This window comes from Gadus macrocephalus, chromosome 6 (genome assembly GCF_031168955.1).
Source record: "Gadus macrocephalus chromosome 6, ASM3116895v1".
Taxonomy (NCBI): Eukaryota; Metazoa; Chordata; class Actinopteri; order Gadiformes; family Gadidae; genus Gadus; species Gadus macrocephalus.
Window position 1 is genome coordinate 162,340 of NC_082387.1, and position 16,334 is coordinate 178,673.

A 16,334-nucleotide genomic window follows, 5' to 3' on the forward strand; every position below is an offset into this window, starting at 1 on the left:
GTTAGGCTAACGTTAGTATCTTTGAGATGAGTTAGTGGGAGGAGCGAATTGTGTTCAATATAGGTTCATGTTGAGGGACAGACAGTGAAGTACAGCAGCTGCCAGTGCCCAATCGGTCAGGACAAGTGCCGCCATATGGCGGCAGTGCTCATATGGGTTGAGAAAAATGTGTGAAAGGGTGTTACGTCACGCTTAACAGCTGGATAACCCTCCATCTCTGGATCAAACCATTTAACCTGATACCTCCACTATAACCCTGCATATCTGGATCAAACCATTTAACCTGATACCTCCACCATAACCCTACATAGCTGGATCAAACCATTTAACCTGATACCAACACTATCCCTACACATGTGGATCAAACCGTTTAACCTTATACCACCACTTTAACCCTACATATCAGGATCAAACCATTCAACATATTACCCCCACTACAACCCTAAATATCTGGATCAAACCATTTAAAGCTGATTTCACTCCACAGCAAACTCGCGCCACTAAACTTGCGCCCTGAGAGGCGTGTCGGCGAAAAGCAGAGGTGTGTTCTGGTGCAAATGATACATCGTGCTATCTTTGATAGCACGATGAACTTCAGCCTGGTTAACTATGGAGGTAGATTTGTCTTTATTATGCAATCAAAAATAATAGGGTTGAGAGCAAAACTTTCCACACTGCAATCAAAAAATAGATTTGAGAGCAAAACTTTCGACACTGCAATCAAATAATGTTTTATTGCAAGATAAATTAATGTGATAAAAAAAATATTAATGGGAATCCAAAAGTTTTGTTTGCAAAACCAAAAGTTTTGTTTGAAAATCGAAAAGTTTTGTTTGCGAATCGAAAAGTTTTGTTTGCGAATCAAAAAGCTTTGTTTGCGAATCCTAAAGTTTTGCTTGCGAATCCAAAAGCTTTGCTTGCTGTTGAGCTGAATCTCGTGGGCGGGACCTACGCCGAAAGATGTAAGACACGTCTCTATTGGCCAGTCTCGATTGGAGTGACAGCTTGGCAACATCCACAGTTAGTAACGAGAGAGGGAGTTCTATTTCATGTAGGCTACGCCGTCTAGGCTTCGCCTTATGGGCTTGTCCCGTGTGTGCGCTTGCGCGCCCTGAAAATTCCGTAGGCCTTCCTGTCAGCCGACAAGGAGACCATGGCAGAGGAGAGCAGGGCGATGTTGTTGACCGCCGCCGCGGATTGTGAGGCACAAACGAACACCCTGTCCGTCAGGCCGACAATCTGCTTCTGGAGGCGGTCGGGGGGCAGCGGATTTTCGGATGTTGCCAAGCTGTCACTCCGATCGAGACTGGCCAATAGAGACGTGTCTTACATCTTTCGGCGTAGGTCCCGCCCACGAGATTCAGCTCAACAGCAAGCAAAGCTTTTGGATTCGCAAGCAAAACTTTAGGATTTGCAAACAAAGCCTTTTCATTTGCAAACAAAACTTTTGGATTCGCAAACAAAACTTTTGGATTTTCAAACAAAACTTTTGGGTTTGCAAACAAAACTTTTGGATTTGTAAACAAAACGTTTGGGTTTGCAAACAAAACTTTTGGATTCCCATTAATATTTTTTTTATCATATTAATTTATCTTGCAATAAAACATTTTTTGATTGCAGTGTCGATAGTTTTGCTCTCAAATCTATTTTTTGATTGCAGTGTGGAAAGTTTTGCTCTCAAACCTATTATTTTTGATTGCCTAATAAAGACACAAATCTACCTCCATAGTTAACCTTGACCTGTGCTTCTCTGAATTCACCAAGTTTGGTGATGATTGACTCAAGTTAATCCCGCCTTTAGTCACCTATCATTGATTGGGCCATTTCGATACAGGTTCTTGGTTTCCTTGGATCATTTGCTGAACACGAGGAGATACAAATGTCACCAGGATTGTAGAAGAAAAGGGTCAGATAATATGTCCGTCCAAAGTCTACATTTTCAGTTAATTGATATAGCTCCCCCTATCGCCCGATCTGGGTACAATCTGGAGAGTTTGCATTTTCAATTGTTTTACAGCTCCAAATTGCCCGACATGGATACAATTTGGAGGGGTTCATCTTGACCCATGTGCCTTTGACTACACCAAGGTTGATGAGCATTGGTTTACGTTAACCTTGCCTTTTGGCTTTGAGTTCATTTTGGACGATTTCCCACCTCCGGCGGCCAGGTTGTTTTGTTTATCATTATTTTACTCGGGCAGTTGGTTCCCCAACAGCCGCTAAGTTGGTCCCACTCAAATCAAACATTCCTTCTATGAACTGTGGTGATTTTAGTCACAGGCCACGACCATTTCGATGCCACGCCCTAATTGAAAATATGTTGACTCTCTCTGGTTCAGAATTTGATTCTGAACAACTTCTGTATTGGACTCAAGATCATAGGAGTCCATTTTGATGTTGATATAAGCATTTCTTTAGGCTTTTTAAACCACACCCTTTTTAGAAGTCAATGGCTCCTGGGCGCTTTAGTTTTTTTATTGCACAGACTTCGCTTAATGTCAGATTGAAGACATTGGTCCATAGATGATAGGTGCTAAAGTATTTTTTTCTAAGTTAAAAAACCTAGAATCCTTACGGATTTTAGTTCAAGGTTCTTGAGGCATATTTGTTCACCATGAGGATATGCATGTGTTAACAAACTATCATGACTAAGTCAAAGCGGTTATTAGATATGTTTGTTCAAAGATTGCATTTCTGGACTGTTGCTATAGCGCCACCTTTGGGCCAATCAGTGTAATATTTATTCTCTCCCTCATCAGACAGATCCCGCCCTGCAGAGCGGGTTTTATAAAAAGACAAAGACCATCCACACACAGGCAGGTCAAGTTCCACCTTCTGACGATGTACCACTCAACAAAAATATAGATTAAGTTTTACCCCTTTAGAAATGGGTGTGAGGGGTTAAGGTGAGGGTTACCAAATTATAAAAGGGATCCTGTCAAACTAGCAATAACACCATTGAGCAAAGGAATACAGCAGCACTAAGTAAACCCCCTATCTCTCAAAAAAGTAAGTCGTATTCCACACAAATGCAATCCCGAGTGGATGATAATGAATCACTGGATCCCATTGGATTAAAGGACAACGAAGCTTCCCTCTTGTTAAAACAAAGTTGGCAGAGAGCGTTTCTTTAAAAAGTAGATTCATGGTAACAACTCACCCACACCAGGAGGAGAAGAGATCAGACCCAGGGTGGAGCATAAGTGTTCGTCCCTCTTCTTCATACTATCAATCATCGCCTGACTTGCTCTCTCCCCTTTACCGATCACCATGTCGATCAGACAACGTGCTTGGTCTGCTTTGGTCCTCTCGGCCATCACGTAGTCCTTTTCCTCAGAACTGAACACCTTCTGCTGCCAAATGTCATCCAGGAGACCTTTGATAACTGGTTCTGAAACTCCCTTCACAAATTCAGAACGGATCCTTTGAAGCTCCCCTGGAAGAGAAATCAAAAGGCAATATGAAATGACAATGAGCAAACACGATAGTTGATTCATTAAACTCGTCTTTACTGGGGTAAAGATGAAACCGTTTGTTGCAACAACTTGTTCCCTCACAACATAAAAAAAATCCTTAAAACGAACAACCTTGATAGTTCATTTCAATCTTGTTTTTAATTTAGATCAATTATTCAACTTGAGGTCACGTGACCACAAGGTGTGGCACGGTAACTTCCTCTGCAAGTGATAGACCTTAACACCTTTATTGTTGCTCTTAATATTTGTAAACACACTTCAAAGTAACGGAAAAGGTGTCTAAGATAAGGACGCGTTCATGTCAGGTGTTGGAAATCGCAAAGAGAGTAGGCAAACTGTACAGCAGTGTGATACCAATTGGCGAGCAACCAAACAAATCAAGGCAGACAAAGACACACCAGGCTGGGCTGTCCACATGATCACGGAGGTCACTGGCATTAGAGAATCGTTTAAACAAAGTTTTGATGAACAGAACAAATAGATCAACGGACTGAAAAAAGAAGCACGGGCCACCTTAAGCAGAGTTACTAATGCGGAGAAGCGCATCAGCGCTGTAGAGGATCAGACGGCCGGAGAGATCACAACTTTAAACGACATGACAAAAGAAATGGATTTATTGAAAAACAAATTAACCAAATTCGAAGCTCACAGTAAAATAAACAACATGGTGTTGGTTGGCCTTGAGGAGGGGGCGGAAGCTGGCGATCCAGACAAGATGGTCAAGGGCATTCTGAGATATATTTTGGACTTAAAAGTTGATGACAGGTTCCCAGGAGTCTCCGTCCCCGCCCCTCCCCATCCGAACCGCCTCGCCCTTACCTGATGCGGATGCTTAGGTGGAATGACAGACAGGCTATTCTGAAAGCAGCGCGAAAGAAGAAGGAGCTGAGCTGGAGAGGAAGACGCCTCCAAGCATTTCAGGATCAAGAAGAAACGGCAGAAAACTGACCTACGATATGGCCTGTTGTCAGTGGCGTGCACAGTGTCCTTTTGGTTCCCGAAAGGACACTTGAGGGCAGTTTAGCACGCGTTTTGGCTCCCAAGGGGCCCCTTTAATACACGTTTTGGCTCCTGAGAGGGCACTTTAGCACGTGTTTTTCAACAATTGGGCCACAAGGGGGGGCGACCGCCCCCCCCTGCCCCCCCCCCTGTGCACGCCACTGCCTGTTGTATCCTTGAAGGCTGATTGTCACCATCGAAGGGAATAAGCAGTGTTGGGTAAGTTCACTTTCTACGTGAACTAGTTCAAGTTCAGTTACATTTTTTTAAACATAACTAGTTCAGTTAAACGTTCATAATTCTAAATTTTGAACTAAGTTCACAGTTCCAAAAAATGAACGAGTTCATAGTTCTTTTTTTCAATATGTTGCTGTGAGCTATTGGTTTCTTCTGGTATTTTGTAAATCCCATATATTTCTGTTGGAAACGGAAAGGGGGGGGGGGGTTCACATTTTGTTGAAGTCTTTTCGCTCGGTTCCAGCACTACTGTTGAGACGGAGAACCGAGCGAAATGACTACAACCAAACATAAAAAGCCCCCCTTTCTGTTTCCGGCCAACAAGCAATGATTCTAGAAGGTATTCTAGTCTGCTGAGCTAAGAGCTAGAGAGCTAATGTTATGAATTGTTCATATTTATAATTCGAAATTCGTCTCAGCCTGTATACCACAGAAACCCCATACCGCGTTGTCTGATTACAGTTTAATTCATTTTCCACAATTTAACAGCTCTCGTTTGAAGAATAATCACTGCGCCATTCGTTTCAATGGGAATCGCGACAGTCTATTCTTTCAACATAAAGTGAACATATTTATAATTTGAAATTCGTCCCAGCCTTTATACGACAGATACTATAGGGTCTATAGCATATAACCACGTTTTCTGATTACAGTTTAATGTAACAGTAAGCTGACAAGTCCGCAACTGCAAATTAACCACAAGGAGATTACCATGGCAACCGGTCAAACAATACGGCGTTCTGCACGCGCAAGGCACGCATCCACCGTGTTGATAAACAAATAACCCCGATATTGAACGAAGTTAAACCAAGTGAGCGTGCCGTTCACAGAGACCGGAATGAATGGGTTCACAGTAACGTTCATCAGGCAGTAATACAGTACGTTCAGTCCACGTTCGCCAAAAATATGAACGAGTTCATGAACTATCGTTCAATGAACGCGTTCTGGCTCAACAGTGGGAATAACCACATCTACGATAACCCCACAGACGCAGCCAACGACCTGAGTAGCGGACTTCCTCCTAATTTTTGTTAACGTCTGCTGAGAGATGAGGTACGATTACATCAGCAAAATGTAGGCTCAACTTTGAATACCTTTCAACAGCCATTCTGTTAAGTTAAAGCTTGGGTATGGAATTCTCTTTTTTGGCCATTTTTGCAAAATTACTTGAAATCCTTATCATAACCCACTTACAGATACTGAGTTAGAAGTACTGACTCCAGCCAATGATTTCCAGAACCACCGAGTGGCATTGGACATTAAGTACGTCTATCAAACGGTCGTGCTGCACTCCCCCCCCCCCCCCCCCCCCCCCCTTCGTGCACGTACTCAAAGCTCGTGACCCAGAGCAAGCTTATGTTTGTTGTTATCCTGCGGTAGCTATTGGAGCTAGCTAACTAGCTAATCAACATTTGGAACTAGCACCATGGTACTAGAAGACAACCCTAAACTCCAACCTAGCTAGCCTGGCTCGCTCTCGCGCATGATTGCGTGTCCATGTACTTGGAATGGGTGGAGTCAGAGTCAGCGTTGGAGGAGAGGGGGTAGGACCATTTGAGTTGTGTATTTTCAAAATCTGCTGGGCTTTCGCAAATCCCACACCCAACCTTTAAGAAAGAGATGGGTCGGTCAGGTTTTTTCAGCACCGGGTACAGGGGCCTCTAGAGGTGTCCGTACTTTAATAGCTAAACACTTATCTTTTAGGTTAACCCAAGAAATAGTGGACAAAGATGGTAGATATATTATTATATTGGGTTTCTTACACAACATAAAGTGCACTTTGGTGAATGTTTACGCTCCTAATATAGGGCAGGCCAAATTTCTTTCTAGACTAAAAGTGATTTTATCTCAATTTTCTGCTGATCCAATTTTTATTGGGGGAGACTTTAACCTGGTTAGCGATCCTGCAGTAGATAGATCTAGCCCCCCACTCCCATCTGATAGGACTCTCTCGGTAGCATTTAGAGAATTAAAAAAATCTTTGGCAATGTCTGAAATATGGCGTGTAGTGAACCCTTGTGTGCCGGAATAAACATTCTATTCTTGTGTTCATAACTCACACTCAAGGATTGATTAATTACTTTTATCTCCGAATATTGTAGAAAATGTGATTGACCACAAAATACACAATATTATTATTTCAGACCTCGCCCCTCTGTCTGTCCTCCTCTCTCTTTCCCAAAACAACCATACAAATAAACAGTGGAGATTTAGCAACTCTTTACTCAAGGATGAAGAATTTGTGTCCATGTGAAAAGAGTAAACAAAAGAGTTAATTCTGATCAATCTAACTTCAGTGCCCTCAATACAAATAGTATGAGAAGCATTTAAGGCTGTATCGGGATCAAACCATTTAACCCCCAAGAGGAAAGATATCTCCAAATTGAAGTTAAAAAGTTAGAATTTAGTCTGAACAGAACAAATAATAATCTCATACTATTCTTAAAATTAGAAATTCTCCTATTGTTGTTAGGGCCAATTTATTCTTAGTTTTATTTTATTGAAAATTATCTCCCCCTGCTGGCACTTTTATGCTGGTTGGAGATGCCGCCTGGAACTCAATATAGGTAAACAGGATGTGAGGCCCATTAGGGGGCCACATGAGCGATATCGCTTTTTGACCACGAATGCAAACAAGAATACAAACAAGAACACCAACACGAATGCAAACACGAATACAAACACGAATACAAACACAAATACAAACACGGATAAGAATAGCCGATACGCCCCTCCTCTCTGGAGGGGCGTCCATCTTTAGGCTCAGGAGGTATACCCATATAGTGGTCACTCTTCATGGAGACACAGCTGGGTCCAGGGGAGTCTGCTCTCTCCTGCCTCCTTCTGAAAAACAAGAACCATCTGGAAGTTAGGATTAGTGCATGTCATTTCATTTGATCATTTATTGCAGGGCTACTCAACTACTTTCTCATGACATTTCATTTCATTAATCTTTCTCAGTTTATTGAAATAGAAATCGAAAGGGGGGGGGGCAGAAAAAGTTATTATGGCATTCAAGCACTTACATGTTGACATAAAAGTGCATAGTATACATACTGTGCATAGTGTTTATTCACAATAGGTTTCTACATTTCTACAAAGACCTGTGTTAATATTCATGGATAATTTGTTTCAACAAATCACTTCACCCCCAAAGATAAATTCTAACTGATTCAATAAATCGGCAGTTTGAAAGACATTGAACCTTTAAACATTAAACCTGTAAAGTCTGCTACAAGTCGTCTTAATATTAATTTCATTAATTCGATTGCTGGGTCCAGGGGAGTCTGCCCTCTCCTGCTGCTATGGGCTACAACACACACACACACACGCACACGCACACACACACACACACACACACACACACACGCACACACACACACAGCTGTTACTTAGACTAATGATGGAGTCAATACTGCTGAGCTCTGAGATGGACAACAGTCACAGACAGAGAGATCCTCTTCTTACCTCGTAGCTTTGCTCTGGCGGCCATGTTCCCCAGACAGAGTGGGCTTAGAGGTAGGACCCCCATCCTCTCTATCCTCATCCATAGAAGACTGGAGACCTGGACACAAACACAACTCCTTCTAAACTTTAGCTGTTTATTGAGAGAGAAGATCATCGCGACTGCGTCACACTAAAGCATTATGGACGTCATAGAACATAAATATGAACCCCATGATATAACCACTCTGCCCTCACCACAGTACAGATGTGTACAACAGATGCAAACTGAGAGATGAGAATTAAACACCTTGGAGACTGTAACAGTTCTTAAACTACAACCCAAAAAAGTAGATGCAATAGCCTTGAAAAATTGATCGTGGTATAATTTGGGGCTGAACGATAAATCAAATTCAAAACGAAATCACAATGTAATAGAACGCGGTATGCAAATCGCAAAGGCTGCAATCAAAAATAAATAAATCTGATTTGTTACCGTGACTGACTGGAAATCAGTACGATTCGTTCATTTTATTTTTATTTTACAATTCAATAGTTAAATAAAGAAGTTTATTATATAAATTAATCTCAAAACATCGGCCTGGCCTAAAGGAAAGAGTAGTTTTTATGTTGACTGCTTCCAATGTTGTGTTGGTCATACTAACAAATGATTTATTTATTTCTTATTGAATACAGTTTTTTACAATACAATAAACACAATTTTGATGGTTTTGTTTTGTTTAGCAAAATCCAACACACGAATAGCACAATCACAAACCCAATTAGCAAAACACCTTAGCTCCTTTGCAAAATGAACCACTCTTGTAAAAACTATACACTAACTTATCAAAACCATATTCTTTTACCATATGAAACACACACGTTGCATATGACTTAATTCTGTTTGCACCAGTTACACTCTGCTGTTGAAAACCTTAAACACTTTCGGCTAATTCTGCTTCTAAGTGCATAGAGTAGTATGGGTGAAGCACACAGTGAATTTGCAAAACATTGCTCGGATTTGCACAACTGTAAACACAATGTCTGCGCACGCTTTTTGCAAAAAAATACACACAGTGAACACTAAACACACTTGTATGCATTACTGTAGAAACCACACAGGACACAAGACTAATGCTGTTGACAATGTTATTTATTTTTTTCCATATGCTCAAGGCAACAAGCCAACAAAAAAAACATTTCCCAGTTTTCATGATCATAACATGAACAAAAAAAGAACCCCCCCCCCCCCTGGATCTGGATATGGCCAGAGAATCTCATCTACATCACAGGCGATATCCTCATTCGCCAGACAGCGGGGAAAGAATCGCCGTGCATGCCTTATCCACCCCTGTATGGCTGTGGCCTCAACCTGGTCACAGGCCTCCTCCATGGCCTGAACGAGGGCTACCCGAGCCAGGGGGTGCAGATCGTAAACCTTCCACCGCCATGCCGAGAAAAATTCTTCAATTGGGTTAAGAAATGGTGAATATGGTGGCAGGAAAAGGACTGTGAAATTTGGGTGCTGTGTAAACCAGTTCTGAACCAGAGCAGAGCGGTGGAATGAAACATTGTCCCAGGTGACAATGTATTGGATCTGTATGTTATTGATTGTGAGGTTGTATAATCTGTCTAAAAATGCAAGGATGTGAGGGGTTTTACACGGACCCATGTTGGCATGGCGGTGGAGGACCCCATTCTGGGTGATTGCCGCGCAAAGGGTGATGTTACCCCCACGTTGCCCCGGGACACTAATAATTGCCCTCTGGCCAATTACATTTCTTCCCCTCCTTCTGACCTTTGAGAGGTTAAACCCCGCCTCGTCTATGTAGATGTACTCATGCTGAATGGCCTCAGCATCCATTTGTAAGACTCACTAAAATACAGTGAGACAAGATTGTGTAGTTCAGCATAGATTTAGTGTACAGCACATTTACATGTAAAAAAAGGTTATGTGTGCAGTATGCAACATCAGAGTGCTAAAGTGAACAATACATACCTCCACATACTCATGCCGCAGCTGTTTGACCCTCTCCGAGTTCCTCTCAAAAGGCACTCGGTACATCTGTTTCATTTGTACCTGATGTGCCTTCAGGATACGAGCTATGGTGGACAGAGAGACCTGATTCACGTTCTGAAAAATGATTTGGTCTTCAATAATTTTGGCCTGGATTTCACGAAGCCTGATGGCATTATTTGCCAAAACCATATTCACAATCTCCCTCTCCTGCAGTGGTGTGAAAATGGGAGCCCTTCCTCCTCGTTGTACTCGACCCTCAATCCTATGTAGAACAAAACACATGTAACCTACTGTAAAATGTCACAGGAAGGGGTATCAAAAGTGCTGATATGGGGTGCATACAGTAAGAAGCTATAAACAGGTAATTTTTGTACCTGTTTTCCAGTCTGAATGCCCTTATGACAGATGCCACGGTGAATCTGCTGAGATTTGGCTGGACTCTCAGTCCAGCCTCCCTCAGCGTCAATCCATGGTTCACAACATGGTCCACAAGAGTTGCGCGAATTTCATTGCTTAAAGTTGGACCTCTTCTCCTTTGAGCTTCACCTCCTCCTGCTTGAAGTCTTCCTCTTCCTCTTCCTCTTCCTCTACCTCTACCTCGGCCTCTACCTCTGGCACGGCCTCTGCCTCCTTCTCCTCCTTCTCCGATTCCCCCTCTCATCCTCACTCTTCCTCTTCCTCTTCCTTCCATTTTGGTTAAGTTTGGTGAACTCACCTGCTGCATTTTTATTGTGCTTAAACCTGATTGGTGTGTCTACAATTAAGCAATCTTGTGTATGCACAACTGATGGCAGTGTTAAATCAACTGGCTCATGGGTGTGGTAATTTGATAGTCAGTGCTTTAGAATTGCAAGGAAGTGACATCTTGATATACTTCTGTGCAGGGATGGACTGGCCCAAAAATTTGGCCCGGGACTTTGGGATGGAGAGGCCTTTTATGAGACCGCAGGAGTAGCGCGCGTAGAATTTTGCCCCGGTGTAAAATAATAAAAATGAGTCCTTATCCGTGGATATGTGCATTGCAACTGCATGTCAATGTTGGGATGTGCATGTGTTTAGAATATTGTGAAGATCACTGGGAAATATTTTATAAGCAATCTTGTCCATGTACAAAATATTAGAAATTGCATGTGCCTAGAAAGGTAAATCAAGGCTGAAAATTATCTAAATAGTGCAAGATATAATTATTTTAGTGGAAAAAAATTGTCATTGACACATACACAGGGTTTGGGAGATGGGGGCGGGCCGGGGTTTGTTGTCCGTTGCTGTGTTTACCCGTGTTGAAGTGTTCCAATGGTTTATTAGCGGTGGTATCTAATAAATCGCTCTCTAATCAATACTTCATTCACTGCCTCTTCCGTGGGCATTACAATATTATGAATAGTTCTCGACGTCTCTGGTAGGGCCTACTTCCATAATTAGTTTAAGTCATTATTATATTGCCAAACATGCTCGCTAGTGCACCTGTCATAGCTATGCTGCTGTGTCCTGTTCCCGCCTCACCATTGGTCTCGCTGACAGGGGCGTCGCCGTCAACCTTGGCTTTTCCACGGAAATGGTCGGTTAATTTAGCACATTTGGCTGCGTCTTGCTCTAACATTTTTTTCCTTTTCAACCTCAACTTCTGAGTGCCACCCAATTCTTTTTCCTCAACGAGAAGTAAGTGACCCGGCCGTGTGTCAGGCTGAGCCAATCAGAAATGACAGACCGCGGAGCAGTCCAAGTTGGGTGGGGCCGTTCGGCCGCTCGCTTTGGCCGCTCGCTTTGCCCCCATACACTGTGGGGGTGCTCCCCCCTCTAAATTGACAGTAATACATCGGCCCAGTTTCACCGTCAGGCAAGAGCTCCGTTTCGCACTGTAAGCAAATATCCGGCCGTAGGCCGTCCCAAATCACGGCTTACTTAACTTTTTCATATTTTTTTTTACATCTTTTACAACAAAAAATATAATATGAATATGTAATAAAAAAAATAAAAATAATAATAATAATAAAAAAAATCGACAAGAATTACGGCCGGCCGGCTCGGCCTGAAATCGACCGGCCGTTCGGGAAATCTCCCGAACCTCCCGATGGCCAGTCCGCCCCTGCTTCTGTGTCTAATGCATAGACGTGTGTGTTAGTGTTTCAAATCACTGTGTGTATTGTTTTGCACAAAGTGTGAACGGACTCATTGTGCTTACAGTGGTGCAAATCTGGGGCCGAGTTTTGCTCCTTGAGTGTAAGGTTTTGATAATTGGGAAAAACTAGATTTTAGTGTTTATTGTATCGTAAAAAACTGTAATACACAACATTGGGACCTAATAAATTATAAAAATAGCACATTAAATCGTAATCGAAATATTGGTCAAAAATATTGGAATAAGATTATTTCCCCAAAACGTTCAGCCCTAAAAAGTAGAGAGCTTTTGAACAATTTCTCCACTGGAACAATGTCTGAGTTCTGTCACTTCACACTTCACAGATCCCATAGAGTAGACAGTAAATCTACTGGTGAAGCGCAACACATCGATATGGTATCCTCGTATGACCAACGAGTCTCTCTATCGCTCTATGGCTCCAGCTGTGGTTTAAGCCATATGAGTCGAGTCTAGACCTACATCTATTAAACTGTAAACAGTCGCTAGCCTGGCTATGCCCGCCTAAGTACTCCCGCTCAATTTGAATTTCCCTTCAGTGCCACAAACGAAATGTGTACGAGAGTCTGGGACCAGGCTACAGTCGCTACGCACACATATTTAACTTAAATATCAGCACATTCAAATGACTCATGTCCTTCTTTTAATTTGGAGTAGCATCAAGACAAATGAATCACTTGAATATTGAAAGCAGTGTTCAATTTAACACACGGGTCAGAAAAGCAGTGAAACATGAACTAACGAGCAAGGTACGTTTTATTACTCTGTATTCTGGGAATAATTGACGCAAGCAGAAACCAGAAAACAAGCCGTTTTTTCGTTTTTTCGTTTTGATAAGAAAACGAAAATCTAAATTTCAGTATGTTTATTCGTTTCTACGTTTTGTCAAAAAAACGAAAATCAATATATCAGTCGTTTATTCGTTTTTTGGTTCTTACTGAGCGAAACGAATTTATCACTCAATATCTGGTTTCCACCTGGTGGGCGGGTCCTCTTATTGGCTAGCGTGCTTCGTTGCCCTGTGCTCTTCATAATAAAAGTTCTTCCGTTTGATAATGTCGACAAAAATATTACTGTATTATAGATACTAGCAGACACAGAGGGCCACACCACCCACAGTCAAGACTGACACGGCTTCAAATAAGATAGGGTTGATCAAATAAGATACTTTTCCCTGAACTTTTAAACGTTGCAAACGTGCAAAACATAATTATATATTCATGTGGCATTCAGTCCAATGCTTAAATATATCTGCGGCATTCTGTAGGCCAATGCTGTGGCAAAGTGTGCAAATGAGTATGAATATTTGATGGAGTATGAGTAAGTGTTTATTGTTACATAGATATAACTTTGTTACATAGATATAACTTTATCAATCCCCTGTAGGAGAAATGTGTTAATGTTTGTCCCTATAAAACAGACAGTAACTCTAAAGTCAAACTGTCCAATCTGAAGGCTCCTCTTAACCACTCCCCCTACTCACTTCCACCAATGCAAAGCGAACAGAACTGAGTAGGGGAGGGCGTAGCCTTACTAGTTTGTGACTGACCCAGAGGAACGCAACGCAAATTTAATGTGAACATGTATGAGGCTTTATTAAAATCCCGGACGCTTTTGAAATTTCACCCGGACGCATTTGATTCCTACCCTTCCACTGTTAAATAGCGGCGCAAGTTGTTGGGCGCTATCCTGGTAATTTCTCTGCGTGAGAAATACGAAGTGTGGCGTGTGAGCGTGTGCATGGCTTGAATTGCGTGTGTCTCACGGAGAGCCCTGCGCAATGTTCAGCTGTCAGAAATGTGTTGTAATCACTTGTATTCCTCATAGCTCTCAGGCTGTGAGGAAATCAGCAGCCCGCTATCGCAGCTCCTTTGATGTGAACGCGCAGAGAGCGCAAAGCTCAGAGCCGGACAATGATGTCGTAGTAAAGCCCTCAGGTCTATTCTGCATGTATTAACTGTGGCTAAACATCAACTGGACTGAAGTCATCATAACTTCATAAGTTCTCATTTTCAAATGATTGCTATTATTGTTATTTGAAGCCGTGTCAGTCTTGACTGTGGGTGGTGTGGCCCTCTGTGTCTGCTAGTGTCTGTAATACAGTAATATTTTTGTCGACATTATCCAACGGAAGAACTTTTATTTTGAAGGGCACAGGGCAACGAAGCACACTAGGACCCGCCCACCGACGGAAACCAGATATTGAGTGGTAAATTAGTTTTGTCAAGTAAGAACGAAAAAACGAATAAACGAACTGAGATTTTGATTTTTGTTTTTTTGACAAACGAAAAAACGGCTTGTTTTCTGGTTTCTGCTTGTGTCAATTATTCCCAGAAAACAGAGTAATAAAACGTACTTTGCTCATAAACGGTAGTAAACTGGTTGTTCATTATTATATACCAGCAACCTAAAGACAATATAAACGGTAGTACACTGGTTGATCATTATTATATACCAGCAACCTAAAGACAATATAAACGGTAGTACACTGGTTGATCATTATTATATACCAGGAACCTAAAGACAATATAAACGGTAGTAAACTGGTTGATCATTATTATATACCAGTAACCTAAAGACAATATAAACGGTAGTAAACTGGTTGTTCATTATTATATACCAGTAACCTAAAGACAATATAAACGGTAGTAAACTGGTTGATCATTATATTCCAGCAACCCACAGACAATATAAACGCAACTCAACTGTCGACCTACCTTACCTTATCTACTCCGGGATAAAATGCGTCCATACGGTATAAAGTTGTAAAAATATAAATGTAAGGGAAGAAACAGAGGTTAGAGTATTTATAAAACTTTTAGATGAGGAAGTTCAAGGAGCCGCGCCTCTCAGTGTCACGTGTCTTCGGGGAAAATGAAGCTTTGCGCGCACGCGCACACACACACACACACACACCTGTGTGGGTGAGTGCAAATGCATGAGTGTGTTTTCCATAGCCTAATAATACATGAACTATTGAATTATCCTCATCAATATGTCTCATCAGCAAATAGCATCTACGCATACTTTGATGAATTGTGGTTTATCTCTTGATTGTTTTATGAATTTTAAGACGAGGGGGGAGGGACTTCAATAGCACACAACACACTGCCTGGGTACTGGCAGAGGAAGTTGCCTCTCATTACATCACACACACACACACACACACACACACACACACACAGAAACACACACGCAAGCTCGCACACACACACAGCATAAGTAAAACCACCACTGGAAAGGATTGAATAATGGGCCAACTGTCACTTGACTGCTGTTGAGAAACAGCCTTTGTTATTGATAAGAGAATGTGTGTGTGTGTGTGTGTGTGTGTGTGTGTGTGTGTGTGTGTGTGTGTGTGTGTATGTATGTGTGTGTGTGTGTGTGTGTGTGTGTGTGTGTGTGTGTGTATGTGTGTGTGTGTGTGTGTGTGTGTGTGTGTATTTGTGTGTGTGTGTGTGTGTGTGTGTGTGTGTGTGTGTGTGTGTGTGTGTGTGTGTGTGTGTGTGTGTGTGTGTGTGTCCTCCGTCAGCTCTCCTCAGCCACAGAGTCCTGTTCTGTAACAAACAGCAGAGGTCTGGCTCCAACCGGTTAAAAACAGACGGAGTTTGTCTGGTGTAATCAACTGCGGTAGTTGGTGTTCACAGTAGCGCTACTCTACTGGAGGTGGCAGTGAGAGTGATGATCACCTCAGAGTGTGGCTCCATCTGCCCCACGACGGAAACCCTCCACCAGGCAGGGCCTCCATCAGCTCCTTAATCGGCTCCTCCATCGGCTCCTCCATCGGCTCCTCCATCGGCTCCTTCATCGGCTCCTTCATCGGCTCCTTCATCGACTCCCCTCATCGGCTCCTCCATCGGCTCCTTCATCGGCTCCTTCATCGGCTCCTCCATCAGCTCCTTCATCAGCTCCTTCATCGGCTCCTTCATCGGCTCCTTCATCAGCTCCTTCATCAGCTCCTTCATCGGCTCCTCCATCAGCTCCTTCATCAGCTCCTTCATCGGCTCCTCCATCAGCTCCT

The 16,334-nt window shown here is 42.4% G+C and overlaps 1 protein-coding gene and 1 long non-coding RNA gene across 8 annotated transcripts in view; both read right to left on the reverse strand.

The window, feature by feature from the left end:
* Positions 1-15,192, reverse strand: part of LOC132459146 (NACHT, LRR and PYD domains-containing protein 3-like) — a 28,134-nt gene extending 12,942 nt beyond the window's left edge. For 3 of the 7 annotated variants that reach the window (XM_060053530.1, XM_060053529.1, XM_060053525.1), the window contains exons 1-4: positions 15,036-15,192; positions 8,181-8,277; positions 7,489-7,556; positions 3,161-3,436 (exon numbers count right to left, since the gene is read on the reverse strand). In XM_060053530.1, the coding sequence (XP_059909513.1) occupies positions 3,161-3,436; positions 7,489-7,556; positions 8,181-8,263 (427 nt within the window). In that variant the 5' untranslated portion in view covers positions 8,264-8,277; positions 15,036-15,192. Of the gene's footprint in view, positions 1-3,160; positions 3,437-4,295; positions 4,439-7,488; positions 7,557-7,932; positions 8,023-8,180; positions 8,830-15,035 lie in introns of those variants that run through there. The other 4 variants (XM_060053527.1, XM_060053528.1, XM_060053526.1 and 1 more) reach the window with 4 other exon arrangements.
* Positions 4,790-7,482, reverse strand: LOC132459147 (uncharacterized). Its single transcript, XR_009526115.1, has 2 exons — positions 7,150-7,482; positions 4,790-5,733 (listed from the first exon to the last, which is right to left on the reverse strand). It is a non-coding gene; the product is annotated as an uncharacterized LOC132459147 (long non-coding RNA).
* Positions 15,193-16,334: the final 1,142 nt, after the last annotated feature.